This window comes from Triturus cristatus, chromosome 6 (assembly GCF_964204655.1).
Source record: "Triturus cristatus chromosome 6, aTriCri1.1, whole genome shotgun sequence".
NCBI classification, from domain to species: domain Eukaryota; kingdom Metazoa; phylum Chordata; class Amphibia; order Caudata; family Salamandridae; genus Triturus; species Triturus cristatus.
The window spans coordinates 1,329,864,244-1,329,881,407 of record NC_140589.1 but is presented as its reverse complement, the minus strand read 5'-3'; the positions used below and the strand labels follow the sequence as shown (position 1 = coordinate 1,329,881,407).

The following is a 17,164-nucleotide window of genomic DNA, read 5'->3' as shown; positions in this document are numbered from 1 at the left end:
AAAAGTGCAAGGCCTGGAATCATTATTAGTCGGATACTTAGCAGCAAAACTGGAGAAGGTACAAAGTGCAGAAGTGTCATAGAGCTATGCCTGCTTGTTAGCATTCCACATAACATTCTTTTTAAAGACCAGAGCAAATATGAAAAGTACAAAGGTAGCAAACGATTGTCCCACGGTTGCTTCAGGTGTTAGTCTAAGCGATCCGCATAACGTCCATTTTAGAGACCAGAACAAATATGTGCAAAGTGCAAAAGGCAACAAAGGATTGCTCCAAGGTTACTACAGATATTAAATAGCAGCTGTGCAAAGAGGTTCATTTTAGGGGCCAGAGCAAGGGGAAAGTGCAAAGGCAGCGATGGATTATTCCAGGGTTCCTTCTGTTGTTAAGTAGCAGCTACACAAAGAGGTAAGCACTTTTAAGGACCAAGCTCTGGAACCAAGATGGTGTTTATTGAGCCCAATTTAGCTTCAGCCGTCCGGAGGAATTTGACTGTTTTGATATTTAGTGTGGTATTCGGATTCATGCTGGCGATTACAAACTGACGGCAGGTTCAAACTCCAAAGCAAACAAAGTTGACGCATTACACCTTGAGTTGCACTGTTGCGCCATGCTGGGAGGTGACCCCCTAGGTTCCAAAGTGTCTTGAATATGTTTATTGGACAGTGCTGACAAACCTGATGGCGCCTCATCAAGGCTAAATAAAACTCTAAAATACCTAAATAAATAAACCCAGGAAGATATAATGCATGTGCCTTTGGACTAGCCTCTCACTGTGGGAATCCGAATTTACTTTTGGATGGTGGGGGTTGGATGTTCTAAATAAGTAATGCCATGTGTTAAGTGCCCACACGGACCCAAATGGCCCTCAAAGTGAAAGTCATACAGTGCGTGAGGGACTGCAGGCCGAGCACCCACAGTCGGTCCCCAAGAATGAAGACCGTTTGAGACCCACTGATTGTGAACAGTTGTCACTGGTCAACATGTTGAGGTAATGAGGACTCCCATGAGACCTGAGGCACTTACTGGCCGCCACAATCTGTTATTAAGTATAAGGGTATAGCTTTGCCTTTAGATATCAAAATCTACACAATTATATGTATTAACCCGTGCAGGAGTGTTTCAAACAGTTCCAGAAACACAGCAATCAGCTCGAGACACTGAAACACCCCATCGTGCTTGGGAAAATCCTCCATGCTCTTCTACTGCTTTATAAGGTGATATATGGGCTCCGGAAAGTCATAGGGTCTCCTGAGGTAGACCCATATTTGGCAATGTCCATCAACACCACCTTTGGGCGTTCAGATATCATCAGGTTCATTCACTTTCAGCTGGGCTGCAGGGTACTCTTGGCACCAGGCATCCAAATTATTTGAGATGTCCTTCATGCAGGAGGTCAGTGTCATTCCTCTTTGTTCATCTGGTTAGGATTGCTCCCCCTCTCATCAGGCACTTTCTCAGTATTCCTTCCAGAACAGGGCGCAACACTAGGATGGATTCAATGACCTCGGCTAGGTCCCAGCTTTTGGCTGAATACAGCAGCACAGGGTCTCCTCTCCGGGTCAGGCATGTGCTCCTACTGGGCTTCGAAGCTCCTTTTTGGGTGCTAAGTAAATGTAAATAACTGGCTTATTGCAAGTGATACATCTTTTGATTGACCATAGCTTACTGGCAGTGCAAGGACAGGAGAGCACTGACAGGAAGCCATGGTCAATAAAAAGTGTATCATTTTTAACATTCATAAAACCCATGAATTCAGGCCTTCTTTCGAGGTATCTATACATAGCAAGGTAGGGAGCAGAGGCCATCTGTTTAATGGGATGTATATTCTAGGAGGGGTGAACCAGAATGCACAAGCAGGCTCTCTCTGATTTCCAGACAGCTCTCACCTAAACACAAACGGGAAGACCACAGATAACTATCAGAATATGGTTGGGGCCGCACATAGCTCAGACATTTTGAGCAGTGGAAGGTTATCTCTAGGGAGATATGAAAGTATTTATTTACAAACCTAGGGCCAGATCCACAAAGGTAATCTTACGCTTTTGAGTAAGTTTACTACTTTTGGGTATTCACAAAGGTAAACGTAGATGAAAAGTCTAGGTTTTTGGCTTTCGGCATTCGCAAAAGGCATTTACGAGTACTCTCTTTACCTCCACACATGGGGTGGAATCTCGACACTCGGGGCGGAATCTCCGCCCGATTGCGGGGATTCCAATACGGTTGCAGAGAGTACACTCATCACCCTGAGTGGAATCTCCGCACTCGAGGCAGAGATTCTGCCCAAGTGTGAACTTGAAGATACTACTCGTAAATGCCTTTTGTGAATACTGAAAGTCATAAACTTAGACTTTTGTTCTAGGCTTAGCTTTGTAAATACCTAAAAGTAGTAAACTGACACAAAGTGTAGGTTTACCTTTGTGAATTGTGCTCAAAAACCTTTCCAGGTGTGTCTTTTATCTGGAAGGGCAATGGCCCAGATGTAAATAGCATCCAGAAACCAGATAGTGGTAAAGCTATGATGAAATTGTGAGAGATGGCTAGCCATCATCCTCTTGTACTGATATCGACCTTGCACCTTGGTCTACCCATGGTTTCTCTTTATTCAGGATTGCACATTGTGCCTTGGAGCACCTGCGGCTTCACCATTGTGCAACTTATTATTTACCAGTTGTTGTGCTTTGCCCCTTCCTCGCCAGTCCGAGGCAGGGATAGTGTACACACACTTGGACTTGGACTGCTTGGATCGCTGCTAGAGGAGATCCAGCTCCTGGCTCAACCCTGTGCTTGGTCTCGTAGCATTTCTATCTCCCTTGAGGGTCCATGGTCTGTTACTAGCATCAACTTTATTAGCTGCAGCAATAGCTTAGGTGTCGGTTTCAGGTGACCCATGCCAGTAAATGCCGGATTCACCAGACTTGCAACTCCCAAGCCTCATTTGTGGATGAAGAAACCACTGGGTTTCTGGTGTTGGCGCTCCGGCCGGCCCATTTAGTATTAGAGGGTTTTTTTTTGCATTTTTTTATATAGCGCAAACTTGATCCAAAGGTAATGGAGCGCTTTTCATGAGCACCAGTTACGTTACACAAGGATGCATTCATTTTTGGTAGGCACGGGGAGATTAAGTGATTTGCCCAGAATCACAGGATCCGACGCCGAGACTCCAATCTTGTTTCCCAATTCCAAAGTCGGCAGCTCTGAAACATAAAAGCAAATGCTGAATTGGATAAAAAAAATAACACACTGTCCTTCTCGGAATTAGTTGTGACAAAAGTGTATCTACCATAACATCACAGATATCCCTACCAGTCTGGTGGCAATCTGTAAATATCGCAGGTAGTCCTCCTACAGGAGAGTGGAGGCTAGAGCCTTTTCAGAGCAGGGAAGCTGGCTGGCCACAAGCCAAAGTACAGGTGACCCCTTTAGTATTTTTCCCCTAATTCTTGAACTATTTTTTAAAACTATATCTGTGGCGAAGAGCTACTACTGCTAGAGAACTAATAATAAAGAATCTAGGGCCAGATGTACAAAGGCCAGTTGCAATAAATACCCACAAATTGTGCACCAACTTTTTGGGACCAATGTATTATGTACTAAAAGGTGACTGAAAAATCTTCAGTCAGGGGGGGTTGCAGAACGACCTGCTAAAGAATATTAATTTGACATGTCGCTGTTTGCGACCCCCCTGTTGTTTACTACATCACAGATATGGTGGCCTGAAAGAATTGGCAGACAACCATCCCTGTGTTTGCATTCCTAAACATGATTCTTTTAAAGCAGCCTGTGTTCTTTAAAGGAAAAGGTGCTGTTTTAAAAAAAAAATCAAAAATGTTTTCTGTTTGGAAACGCGTTGGAGGAACCAGCCGTGTATCTCTGGCCCACTTCTTGCTACCCTGGGGCTGCCAACCTCCTTAAGATGTTGGTAACTAATTATTATTATTATTTTTTTGCAGCTTTGATTGTGATTGCAAACCATTGATACCTACAACACCAAACTACATTTAGGAGGGAACGGCCCCTTGATGCCTTTTCCTAATTGTGATGTGGTTGGATGATGTTGGTGAACCTGTTGGACAAGTCATGAATGCAAAATGGGTTTAATTCATTTAAAAATGCCATTTTGCAGTTGCAAACCATGTAATTTTGTGCATTGCAGGGTTTGTGATTGCACAATGAATTTGGACACCTGGCCCCTAGAACTTGTCTTCTCATTTGCATTTGGGCTTAAAAAGGATTTTTACTGTCTCCTTGTTTCAGAAGAAACTTAGCTAATAAATTACAGTCATAATTATAAATTCAATGGTAACTGGTAACAAGCGATGCTTTTGAAATTATAAAGAAATTGAACGTGTTGCCTGTATTCATATTTTACAACTCAGCATCTGACATTCTGCCTTTGAGTCATCCAATGCGGGCTAGTGCTCTTAACAGTGTTACTCTCCATATAGGTGTGATTCCCTCCAACGGTCATTGCAGTAATTGTCCCCTATCTTTCATTTTCAGTTAATGTGGGTGATTATATCGAGGCAGTGCTGGATAGAAATTTGGCTGAAAATATCTCCCGCGTCCTCTACCCTAATGACAACGTAAGTTTGCAAGAATGCCCTCATTTTAATATATTTATGTGTACTATTTAAGGACAAATTCTGTCTTGTATAAGTTTCACGCAGCTATGGGCGGTCACCAATTACCTTATTTTTGTTTTCTAATGTTTTTATTTATTGTTTAAAAGCAGTACTTCAAAAAGTGCCCCAGAAACTATTATATTCTTTTTTAGAGTATGAGTGGATCGTGGTGAAATACTGATTTGAAAACTCCACCATAAAGGCTTCTAGTAGCAGAGACAGAAAAAGAGTGTATGTAGTGAAATTATATGTAAAATAAGTGATCTGAGGGCAGGGACTCCATGCTATTATGTTGTCCATGACCATAGTCATGAGTTCCCGGGGAGAACTACTAGGCCCCGATGGGGCAGGCACGGGGTAGCTTTAGTGGGGATGTTTGGAGTGTGACACCTTTCAAATGCATTCTTGGTTTGGCAGTGGGGATTGGAGTCCTGAGTTCGGTCTGCTATGCCCCTGTGCCAGTTTTTCTCTTTGTTCTCATTTCACTAAGAGGTTTTAACTTTTTTATTTTTTGAATGAGGATCTTAAGTATATAGTGATAGGATTACAAAATAGTAGCAATTCTGCACCCACAGAACTACTTTTTGATTGGGTGCAAATTTACTACTTTTTAGCAGTCACAAACATTGGCTGTAGTAAGCATGCAATGCTCCGCCAGTCTCAGGTTTCTAGGTATACTATTAATAATTAAACACCCAAAAGGTGATGGAATGCACAGTTGCAAATAGTCTAACCAATGGCTTTTGTTCAGGGTAGCATCCAACCCATCTATATTCACCCACTCTAGACAGAGGTCTCCTAATGGAAATCAGTACCCACCGTGTTCTCATGAACAAAAAATTCAATCTCAAACCTTGGTGATCTCAACCTTTCACCTTTCAGTCCACTGCTTTTTTTAGTTTGGAAATTAGAGATTCACATCCCCTAAATCTCACTGACTAAGTTATGCATGAAATCTACAAACAAAATATCAATCAATCAATCATGGCATTTGTAAAGCGCACTACATACCCGCGAGGGTCTCAAGGCGCTGGGGGGGATAGGAGGGAAGCTGCTACTGTTCGAAGAGCCAGGTCTTGAGAAGCCTTCTGAAGGTCAGAAGGTCTTCGATCTGCCACAGGCGGATGGGGAGGGTGTTCCATGTCTTGGCGGCGAGGTGGGAGAATGATCTGCTGCCGGCAGTCACTCTTCGGATGCGGGGGACGGTGGTGAGGGCGTGGTCTGCGGAGCTGGCGGGTGGGGGTGTAGAGGCTGAGTCGGCTGTTGAGGTACGTTGGTCCGGTGTTGTGGAGTGCCTTGTGTGCGTGGGTGAGGAGTTTGAAGGTTATCCTCTTGTTGACAGGGAGCCAGTGTAGGTCTCTCAGGTGGGGTGTGATGTGGCTGCGTTGAGGGATGTCGAGGATCAGGCGTGCGGAGGCGTTCTGGATGCGTTGAAGCCGTTTAAGGAGTTTGGCTGGGGCTCCTGCGTAGAGTGCGTTTCCGTAGTCCTGTCTACTGCTGACGAGGGCCTGGGTGACCGTCCTTCTTGTTTCGGTGGGGAGCCACTTGAAGATCCTGCGAAGCATGCAGAGGGTGTTGAAGCAGGAGGAGGAGACGGCGTTGACCTGCTTCGTCATGGAGAGGGTAGAGTCGAGGATGACCCCCAGGTTGCGTGCGTGGTCGGTGGGTGTTGGGAGTGTTCCTAGTGCAGTCGGCCACCAGGAGTCATCCCAGGCCAAGGGGGTGGATCCGAGGATGAGGACCTCCATCTTGTCCGAGTTCAGCTTCAGTCGGCTGTTCCTCATCCAGTCGGCGATGGCCTTCATTCCTTCGTGGAGGTTGGTTTTGGCGGTGTGGGGGTCCTTGGTGAGGGAGAGGATCAGCTGGGTGTCGTCGGCGTAGAAGATGATGTTGAGGTTGTGCCGTCGTGCGATGTGGGCGAGTGGTGCCATGTAGAGCCTTGGGGTACGCCGCAGATGATCTCGGTGGCTTCGGAGCAGAAGGGGGGGAGGCGGACGCTCTGTGTTCTGCCGGAGAGGAAGGAGGAGGTCCAGTCCAGGGCTTTCTTTTGGATTCCAGCATCATAGAGGCTTGTTCGTAGTGTGCGGTGGCAGACCGTGTCGAAGGCGGCTGACAGGTCCAGGAGGATGAGGGCCGCGGTTTCTCCGTTGTCTAGCAGGGCCCTGATGTCATCGGTGGCGGCGATGAGGGCAGTTTCGGTGCTGTGGTTGCTGCGGAACCCAGACTGGGATGGGTCCAGGATGCTGTTCTCCTCGAGGAAGCTGGTCAGTTGTTTGTTGACGGCCTTTTCGATGATCTTCGCTGGGAACGGGAGCAGGGAGATGGGTCGGAAGTTCTTGAGGTCATTGGGGTCCGCCTTGGGTTTCTTGAGTAAGGCGTTGATCTCTGCGTGCTTCCAGCTCTCCGGGAAGGTCGCTGTCTCGAAGGAGATGTTGATGGTTTTCCGGAGATGGGGTGCGATGAAAATATGTTCCTGGAGTAATTGTTTAGACACAACTTAAACTTATGCTAGTCATAAATATGATGTGTTGACATTAATAAATCACTTGTGTACAATACCAATGATGTATTGTTATGAGCATGAATGTATTTATAAAGATTAAATCATCAAATCCATTGCTTATAATTACAGTACAACTACAATTTTACATACAGCAGTACATCAACAAAACAACACTGACGCCACCTTATGATCCCTATAATAACATTCATTCAGTTTGCGGATCCAAGGAAGTGCAAAAACCCTCATAACCATGTAGATTCAAGACTCCAAAGTCAATGAGTTACAAATTATCATATTTCATCTTTAAATGAAGGACTGAAAGCACCATGTGGTGTCAATTATGATGTTAGAGAGGACAGACGTTTCGGTCTCAAATGGCACAACAGGTCCGCGAGACCATCCTCAGGACTGATTGTTGACAAGCAGTAAAGCCTGTTAGTAATGACTCAAAAACCTTAATTGAAACAACATAACTAACAAAACTTCCTCAATATGCATTGCTTGCCCACAATCCATCATAAAAGACATAAGTGTAACTTATAAAGAACCCAACTGTTATTAATAAAAAACCTCCATGTTCAATCAAGTTCATCAGGTCACCAGAGCAAAACATGAGAAACCATTAAAAGATTAAAAAATATATATTTGACACATTAAAAACCAAGGTGGTGTAGTATCATGCTGTGTCTGAACAGCTATATCCACGCAGAGCCACTGAAACCCAAATACCTTACTAACAAGTCAAATATACTTCTGCACAAAAGGTTCAGCAGATGCCCTATGCATGTTTCAGCTGAAAACTATATGAGCACAACCAAATTAGAGCACTCAATCCATCCAAAGTGCCTAAATTCCCACCATGTGGTGAACAATATGAAATCTCTTACCTATGTGCAAGTCTAGTCATTCGGGAGATATAATCTAAAAGACAACAAATGTCAGTCAAGTGTACCTACAAAGATCTGCAAACACATATTATCAGGGATACATCCAAGTCAAAATACTCACTATGATCTCCAATCAACGGCCCAACCAAACTGATCCCGCCATGTGTCTGAACCCAGGTGAGAATAGGCCATATTTGCATAAAGTAGCTCCGTCACATGATCGTGTCATGCGCTTAGTAGGATACTGCTACAGAACTTGGCGGCCATCTTATAATTGCAAATGTCCATAAACGTAGCATTTCAAAAGACTGATTACAGTCCACATCTCACTCAAAAGAACACTAATTCAAAAGGACAATAATTCAAAAATAACATTTGTATCCTCAAATGGCAACCCAGAAGGACTCTAGTATAAGACTCAGTTACCGGCATAGAACATATGCGGCTAAGTCATAACACTGTAAACGGTACTGAATTAATATGGCAATGTCATGGCTACGTATTACTCGCTTAATCAATTATGTTAAAAAGCGACGTGCCGGGGGCGTGGCCGGGCAAGATGGCCGAGTAGACGTAGCCTGTCTCGACTCCCGGTCCGCGCGCTGTCTCGGCGAGGAAAGACGCGGCTGTGACAGCAAAGGAATATCGCAAATGGCATCTACGGGCGCGTGAAGGTGTGCGGCATTGGCGCTGACTACTTATAAGCTTTGATCGCCACGAGAAATGCCGCTGTGGAGTTCGGCGCCTTGGTGAGGGAAGGCACTGCTGTTCAAAATGGCGGCGCTGCTCCTGCGATGACGGGATTCCTTTCCGTCTCTACCCCGGAGGTAAGGTCGCTGCGCATCTCTTACGAAGAGCGGACTGCTGCTAATTATGAGCGGAGGACCGGGGGCATCAGCGGTGGCGGAATCAGCTCTCTGACCCTGCTGACACTCCTCGTTATTGAGTGTGCCTGGCTTTAAAATGGTGGCCGTGCTCCGTTAAATGGCGGCGCTTCTTTGCGCTCATAGTTCCTCCTCAGAGCTGCTTGATATCTACACTTCAGAGGGCTCCCTAAGCGCTGCACGCAGAGTCATCTCCACACTGGCTGTCGCAGGGCTGGCGCCTCTGGGCGATTACGCAGAGGACGTGAGGGGCAGCTGCTTGCCAATGCTGGATATCGTCAGGCCTGCACATCTCTCCCTCATTGTGAAATGCATCAGCGCTACTGCACCATTGCCTGCGAGTCGCGCGCTGGCAACCCTCCTCACCGCAGGCAGGCATTTTGATATCTACGCTGCAGTGCCTCATTTCTGGCTTCTTCTGGATGCGGGAGCATTGTCTCGGGCATCTTTTCCCCATCAGGGGTTTTACCACTCACCTAAGTACCATGTCCTCATGTGACACCGGAAGGCTCACCTGTGCTCCGGGAAACTGAATAGCTGGGCCCCTGGGCGGCATCCTGGGTGGGCTCCAAGGTGCGGATCCTTACAACTCGGATTTCAACGCTTTTGGCACCCTCTCATGACGCTTTACGGTCCGGAATCGCTTGCATGCCTCTGCAGGTTTCAGCCATATGCCGCCTAAGAAGACAGCGAGCAAGACACCAAATAAGGTTTCAGACTTCTTCTCGACTACAGAAAAACGATCTGCACTGCTGGGAGGCGAGAGCTCTGCGGCGATGGCTCTTACGAAGGCGGACCTCTTGGCTATGTTCCAGGACTTCAATGCTGAACTGCGCAGCGACATCAGCCAAGATTTCAAATCCTCTATGGATCAACTGCGATCAGACTTGATGGAGTGTCTGTCCTCTGTAGGCACCAGAGTCCTTGATCTCGAGGCTCACCACCAGGCATAGGAGCAACTCTCTACTGAGCTTCAGGGTGATGTGCGATTTCTTAAAGATCAGCTCCTTCAATCGCAGCTCAAAGCGGAGGACCTCGAGAACAGAGCACAGAGGGAGAACATACGAATAAGGGACCTGGAGGAGGGCGCAGAGGGGCCTGATCTGGAGGCCTTTGTGGTGGGTCTTTTTTTGGAAATTCTAGCGCCACTCTTAAAATAAAATCGGACCGAGTTCATCTTGTGGGGGCCCTACGACATGGAGAGAAGAAACGGCCACGCGACATCCTGGCCAAATTCCACTCCTACAAAGTCAAGGAGACGGTCCTTCAGGCAGCTAGGGCGAAAGATGTCGTCACCTTTCAAGGTCATTCCTGCACCATCTACCAAGATGTCGCGCCATCTACACTGGCACGGAGACAATTGCTCTGACCCGTAACTACTAAGTTGCGAGACGACAAGCTCAGGTACAGGTGGACATACCCCTTTGGGCTCAGTTTTGAATACCAGAACAAACGACGCCACATCACCAACCTACAGGAAGGCTTGGATCTCCTGGGCCTTCCCGCTGAGGAGGTTGTCCCCATCCAAGGAAACTCTGGTGAACCTACCCAAAGAGCTTCGCTAACATATGCGTGGTCGGTGGGTTCACGCAGGGGTCCTCGTTGATCACTGTCTGGGTGCGCTATGGGCCGGGCATCACGGCATCCTGCTTACGCGACGTACTGGTTGCCTCCTCTGGGAGCCTTCGAAGACTCACAATGGGGGCTGGCTCTTCCCGAAGTACCGGGTGTGCTCCGCTCCTGAGCCTCCGCTGCCATTCACGCTCTGGTAGCGCCGAACACTTTCTATAGAGGAGGATTGACCACAAGCTTGGCAGACTTTATAAGTAAGACGGATGTTGTTTCCTTTTCTCTATAGCGCAGAGGGCTTAACAGTCGTGGATTCTACTGCTTTTCGACATAGGTTGTGGATCACATAATTGCTAACTAATTTCTTTCCCAATGTAGATGCTCCTAGATTCATTACACTAGGGGCCTTATGTAGGTGGGCTGGCATTTACCACTTCATAAATACCGAATCATACCGATTCGGTATTTATGAAGTGGTAAATGCTATGTAGGTATTCCTGCGGTAAAAATTACCGATTCGTAGTAATTCGGTAATTACCGAATCGGTATTTACCGATTCGGTAATGAGGCATACCTTCCCATTGATTGAATCAATGGGAAGGTATGCCTCATTACCGAATCGGTAAATACCGATTCGGTAATGGGGGGAACACAATCAAGGGTGGCAGGGTGTCACATTGACACCCTGTTGCACCCCTGATTCCTGCATGTGTGCACATGTGGCACACGTACATGCCCTAAGGGCATGTATGTCTGCCACATTGCACACTTCTAAGCGCTTTAAAATGCTTTTACACATCCATTCTTAATTTACCACCAACTATTAGTTGGTGGTAAATACCGACTCCAGACAACACCCACACACTCCCCCTACATCTCATTTCTGTATTCGGAATTTACCGAATCGGTAAAATTACCGATTCGGTAATTTTACTGATTCGGTAAATTACCGAATACAGAAATGATCCCCCTACATAGCAAAAGCCTAAATACCGGTCGGTAACGGTATAATTACCGAAAATCGGCCGTTACCGACCGGTATTAGGCTACCTACATGAGGCCCTAGATGTATGTTTTATCTCCTATGAGCCGCACAAATCTGCTTCTGATTGAACTTTCCGCTAGGACAGGCGTGGACGGGGTCCTAGGACCTGTTGTCTCCCATGGTCTCTGGGGGGTCTCTCCGGCCCCACAGGAGGATCGCAAGTAATGTTCATTTTATATATTTGTTTCTCTTTGTTTGCATTTTTTGGGGGGGTTTCAGGGTGGGTTTGGGAGGGTTGTGGTGGTGGCTTTTTAACAATTGCTTTGGGGGGTCCTATGCCCTTAGGGATGCACATCTAGCTTGCTTTGGTCTTATACTATCACAAGTGATTCGCGTGGGAGCAGTAACAAGCTAGGGCCTTCAGAGCTTGTGGAGAGATGTAGTTTTTTTCCTGTGATATAATGCCGCTTACTATCGGAACTTGGAATGTTAAAGGTCTTAATTCCCCTCAAAAACACCACAAAGTCTGGAAATATATTACTGATCATCGCCTCGATATAGTGGCTCTACAAGAGACGCACTTAGCCAGAGCCGAAGACTCGCGTCGCCGCCATAAGCATTTTCCCCTCATTTATAGGTCATCGGCCCATATGAAACATAGGGGGGTGGCTATTATGTTTCGCTCCTCCACACAATTTCTACCTCTGGGGGTTCAGAGTGACAATGATGGCCGCTGGTTATGGTCAAGGGGCGCTTGAGAGGGAAGGTCTGTACTCTGGCGGCAATATATGCCCCGAACACCGGACAGTCGGTTTTCCTACACGCTTTTTTGAGGAAGTTAGTGGACTTTGCGGAAGGTCCGCTGATCCTCATGCGCGATTTTAATCTGATTTGGCAGAAAGATTTAGATAGTACACACACACAGCGTTCGGGCATGGGCTCTTTTTCGGAGGAGACACAACAGCGCATACATGATTTGGGACTTCTGGACGCCTGGCGCACTCTTTTCCCGCAGACCCGAGATTACACATTTTATTCACATGTCCATCGTACATATTCCCGGATAGATTACCTCTTTCTTAGTCAGTCTGTACAAGGAGCTCTGCAGGACGCCAAGATCTTCCCCCCTTTCGGTATCCGATCACAGCCTACTCTCGGTTTGTCTTAAAGGGTTTGAGAGAGCTTCACCTACCCCCAGGTGGTACTTTCCTCCGTCGCTCGTTCGCAACAAGGCCTCCTGTACCAAATTAAGAGAAACTATTACTGAATTCCTCACAACTAATAAGCCAGAAGATACCTCGAAATTTATCACCTGGGACACGCTGAAGGCCGTTCTCAGGAGGGAGTGTATCGCCCTCAATGCAGCATTGAATAGACAGCGCGCTCGTGAGAGAGAGCTATTAGAAACCAAACTGACTACTCTTTAACGCAGTCATAAAGTGAACCCCACCAGGCAAACGTTACGCAGTATTACGGCGCTCCGAGGTAAACTCGGCCATTTACAATAGTAGGGCAGAGTTCACGCTCCCGAGGTAAACTCAGGGCCATTTACAATAATAGGGCGGAGTTTACGCTCCTTAAACTACGACATCTCTCATAACCTCTGTGCAATAAAATTGGTAAACATCTTGCCAGGCAATTAAAAGATAAAAGAGAGAGAGAAAACATAGGCGGTGTTCGGGGTCCCTCGGGGAAACTTACGCATAGAGACGAGGACAAAGCTGAGATCTTTGGCTCTTTTTATGGGAACCTATACACTGGGGACACTTTAGATTCAAGCGCCCAGCAGGAATATCTCCAATCACTGTCCCTGCCCCAGGTGTCCGATGCATGAAATAAATTGCTTACCGCTCCTATTACAATGGAAGACGTTACCATGGCCATTAAAGGTCTGAAGTCTCATAAAGCTCCCAGGCCGGATGGCTATACAGCCCTTTTCTATAAGACATTCGCCTCCGACATTATTCCCATCCTCACACGTCTCTTTAACAAAATGGCGGAGGAAGGCGCGACCTCCGGCACCATGTCCGAAGCTGTGATCTCAGTGATTCCCAAACCAGGGAAAGATCCCCAGTGCTGTGCTTCTTATAGGCCGATTGCCCTATTGAATCTGGATGCTAAATTGTATTCTTCAATTATAGCCCGACGCCTAAATGATCTCATGCCCGTCCTCATACACCCGGACCAGTCGGGATTTATCAAAGGGCGTCAAACGCACGACAATACACGCAGAATCATACACTTAATAGTAAAGGCCAACAGACGCCGAATCCCAGCGGTCATAGTAGGCTTAGATCCCGAAAAGGCCTTCGATAGGGTTGATTGGATATTCTTATTTCACACACTTACAGCATTCGGATTTTCGCCTATATTCCTCAATATGATTAGAGCTAACTACTTTCATCCTAGCTCCAGGGTGGGGATCAATGGGATAAAATCCTCTTTCTTCCGTCTTTCTAGAGGCACTCGTCGGGGTGTCCCCTTTCACCTTTACTTTCTGCTCTCAGCATAGAGCCGCTAGCCCTAGCGATCAGGACTTACTCTGACATTCTGGGAATACCATTCACGGGGGAATCCCATAAGATTTCCTTGTTCGTGGACGATCTACTGTTGTCACTGTCTGAGCCTTCCACATCCCTCCCGCATTTACAATCGGAGCTGGAGCGCTTCGAACTGGTGTCAGGGTTTAAAATAAATTTAGGCAAATCCTATATACTCAACCTTGCCCTCCCGCCTACCGAGGTCCTCAGGCTCCAGTCTCTTACTCCACTTCCATGGGCTACCTCTTCCATTCAATATTTAGGGGTTCAACTAACGTCGAGAATTGAGGGGCTATATTCTGCCAATTTTCCGCCCGCCCTTGCACGCATCCAAGCAGAACTCACAAAATGGAAACCCCTCTTCCTGTCATGGTTAGGTGGCATCCACGCCGTGAAAATGACTCGTTTGCCCCAGCTCCTCTATCTATTTCAGGCCTTGCCTATTGAATTGGGGGGAGACTTCTTTCGGAGAGTGAAGACCATGATCCTATGCTTTATCTGGCAGGGGGGACGTGCTTGCTTTTCTTACTCTCTTCTGCGCCGCTCCCGCGCTGATGGGGGTGTTGGACTCCCGGACATTCTCTTATATTACAAAGCGGCGCAGTTGAGAGTCTTGGTTGAATGGTCACAACAGGCCTCCGAGAAACGAAACATTGGCTACATATGGATCGTAGTGTGGCGGGGAGGACTATTTGGGACTTGGTTTGGCGCCATCGCAAGGACAGACCACAGAATCCCTATATTAGTACTCCCACGTGCACCATCCTCAGAGTATGGGACTCAGTCACAGGAGACGATAGGTGGACTTCGTTCCCTCCCCGTTTACTCCGATCCATTTCAACCCAGCATTTCCCCCAGCTCTGCATGAGGGACCCTTTGATGCATGGAGACAGGGAGGTTGTTTAGCTCTGACACACTTGTTCCATAACTCCGATCCTCTCACTTTCGATACCTGTAAACGGGAATACGAGCTAGGGAACACAGAACGATACCATTATACTCAATTGATGCATTGGGCCCTTACTCCCCAGGTACGAGAGGCAGCCACCCGGTCTCTGACAAAATTTGAGACCTTCCTCACCAAGACTGCTTCTATGAAAGTGGTGATTTCGTTTATATATAGCTTCCTGCTCAAAACCACACTCTCCCCACTCCCCCGATACATGTCCATGTGGGAAGATTTGATTCATCGTCCTATTTCTGATGAGGAATGGACGCACTTATGGTCTGATATTGCGCGATTCAACCACTCCACGGAAATCAGGGAAGCGCACCTGAAGACCATGATGGACTGGTACCTGCATCCTTACAAACTTCGACAGATCTTCCCCGCCACCTCAGATAAATGTTGGAGAGGGTGCGGACTTCTTGGGGATTTCCAACACATATGGTGGGATTGCCCGACTATCCGCCCCTTCTGGGAAGAAATTCTGGCACACATAAAAGACATGCTGGGTTATCCCATCCCCACTACCATGGCGGGTGTCCTCTTGGGGTTGCGCGACTCCTCTTTAGAGCACCAGACTTGAGCCGATAAAATGATCATGTGGCTATGCATTGGAGCGGCTAAGATCACTTTGGCAGCTGCTTGCAAGAGGAGGGAGGCTCCATCTATTTCCCTTTGGCACTCCCGACTATGGAAACTGCTGAGCTTAGAGCGCTTGGCCGACATTTTCAGGGACAATTATAAGAACTTTGAATATAAATGGGGGCCCCTAGTCTCCTTCCTCTCCAGAGGCCTCCCTTCGGCTGTATTTCCCTCCACCGCAATAGCCCTTAATCTCTTTCAATTTTTATTAGAATCACGGGTAGGGTGGGGGAGGGTTTTGGGGGGGGTTATTTTGTTCTTTATTGCTGTTATCTCACGTTTAGGACCAGTTGGTTCAAGATGTATGTTCATTTCATGCACCGCATCCCAAGTGGACGGCTTGAGGACGATACCGCTGCAGAAGGCAGTGGAGCTGCCCGTGGCACCTCCTGCTCACATCTTGTTCCAGTAAGGACTCATTTCAAGCTCCATTATGTCTAGAAACTGTTTCCATCATTCGGGCCATTTGATAAGGGAAGGAGCTGGTTTATATTGAGCAGGACACCATGTGCTGCTGTTCTAGTTCTGCTGAAGCTTTCTGTTCCCCTGCGAGGGACGATGTGATGGTATTTTCTCAGTTTGTAAGCTGTACACAAAACCCAATAAACATATCTTTGAAAGAAAAGAAAAAGTGACGTGCCATACAGGAAGCATGTATTTATAAGAATGGTCCATATATGGTCATCGTTACCGATGTGAAGTTCGGGGCCATCTTACAAATACAAAAAATTCAGGGACTATCAAATACGGTCAAACTTAAACAAAATATCAGGGACTGTTCTTACTTTAATCATTATACATGTGATCAACATCTAAAATGTGTATTCACTACTGTAGAAAACGCATTGTTCAAGGAGAAAATGCAACCGGAGTTTAAATAGGAATAACATAATAGCAACTCAGCATATCCTTAAGTTCATAAAGGAAACCAAGGATTCATCATCAAATAAAGGTTCTATGCCAATATAGAAACATCCAAATCTTCATGATATAAAGATGAGCACAGTTATAGAAGGCAGTAAGTGTAGAAAAAACCACTGCGTTCTAATCAGCCAAAGGAGGGGACTACTCTCAGAAAACCAGCATAACAACCCATGGACTGGGATTAAAGTGTCACCAATGTATGACATTCTGCACGTATTTGCTGAAAAGTGCCGAATGCTTCACTTGTTTAACATCATGTAAACATATCACATGCACCTAATCAGATGAAATTGTTTGTTTTTGAAGTGGCGAAATTCTCCAGACGTAAACACGATGTGGCTTGCTGGCTCACAATAAAAGAGAACCAGATCAATCTGGTTGGCTAACATAGTGAGTAAGGGTCTGAACCAACATGTAAAATGGCATACATTTGTGACACATTCTAGGTAAGCGATGCATACTGACAACGTATTGTTAGTTTTGCTGTTTCAATGAAGGTTTTTGTGTCAGTACTTACAGGCTTTACTCCTTGTCAACACTGAGTCCTGAGGATGGTCTATCGGACCAGTTGTGCCATTTCAGACCGAAACGTCGTCAGTCAGTCCTTTTTAACATCATAATTAGGGCTCCCGGTTTTATGGTATTTATTTTTTTGCCATTT

At 46.5% G+C, this 17,164-nt stretch overlaps 1 protein-coding gene across 1 annotated transcript in view; it reads left to right on the top strand.

Moving 5' to 3' along the window:
• Positions 1 to 17,164, top strand: part of PYGB (glycogen phosphorylase B) — a 567,212-nt gene that overhangs the window by 351,611 nt on the left and 198,437 nt on the right. The window contains exon 7 of the mRNA XM_085612338.1: positions 4,502 to 4,584. Coding sequence (XP_085468464.1) covers positions 4,502 to 4,584 — 83 coding nt within the window. The remainder of the gene's footprint in view (positions 1 to 4,501; positions 4,585 to 17,164) is intronic.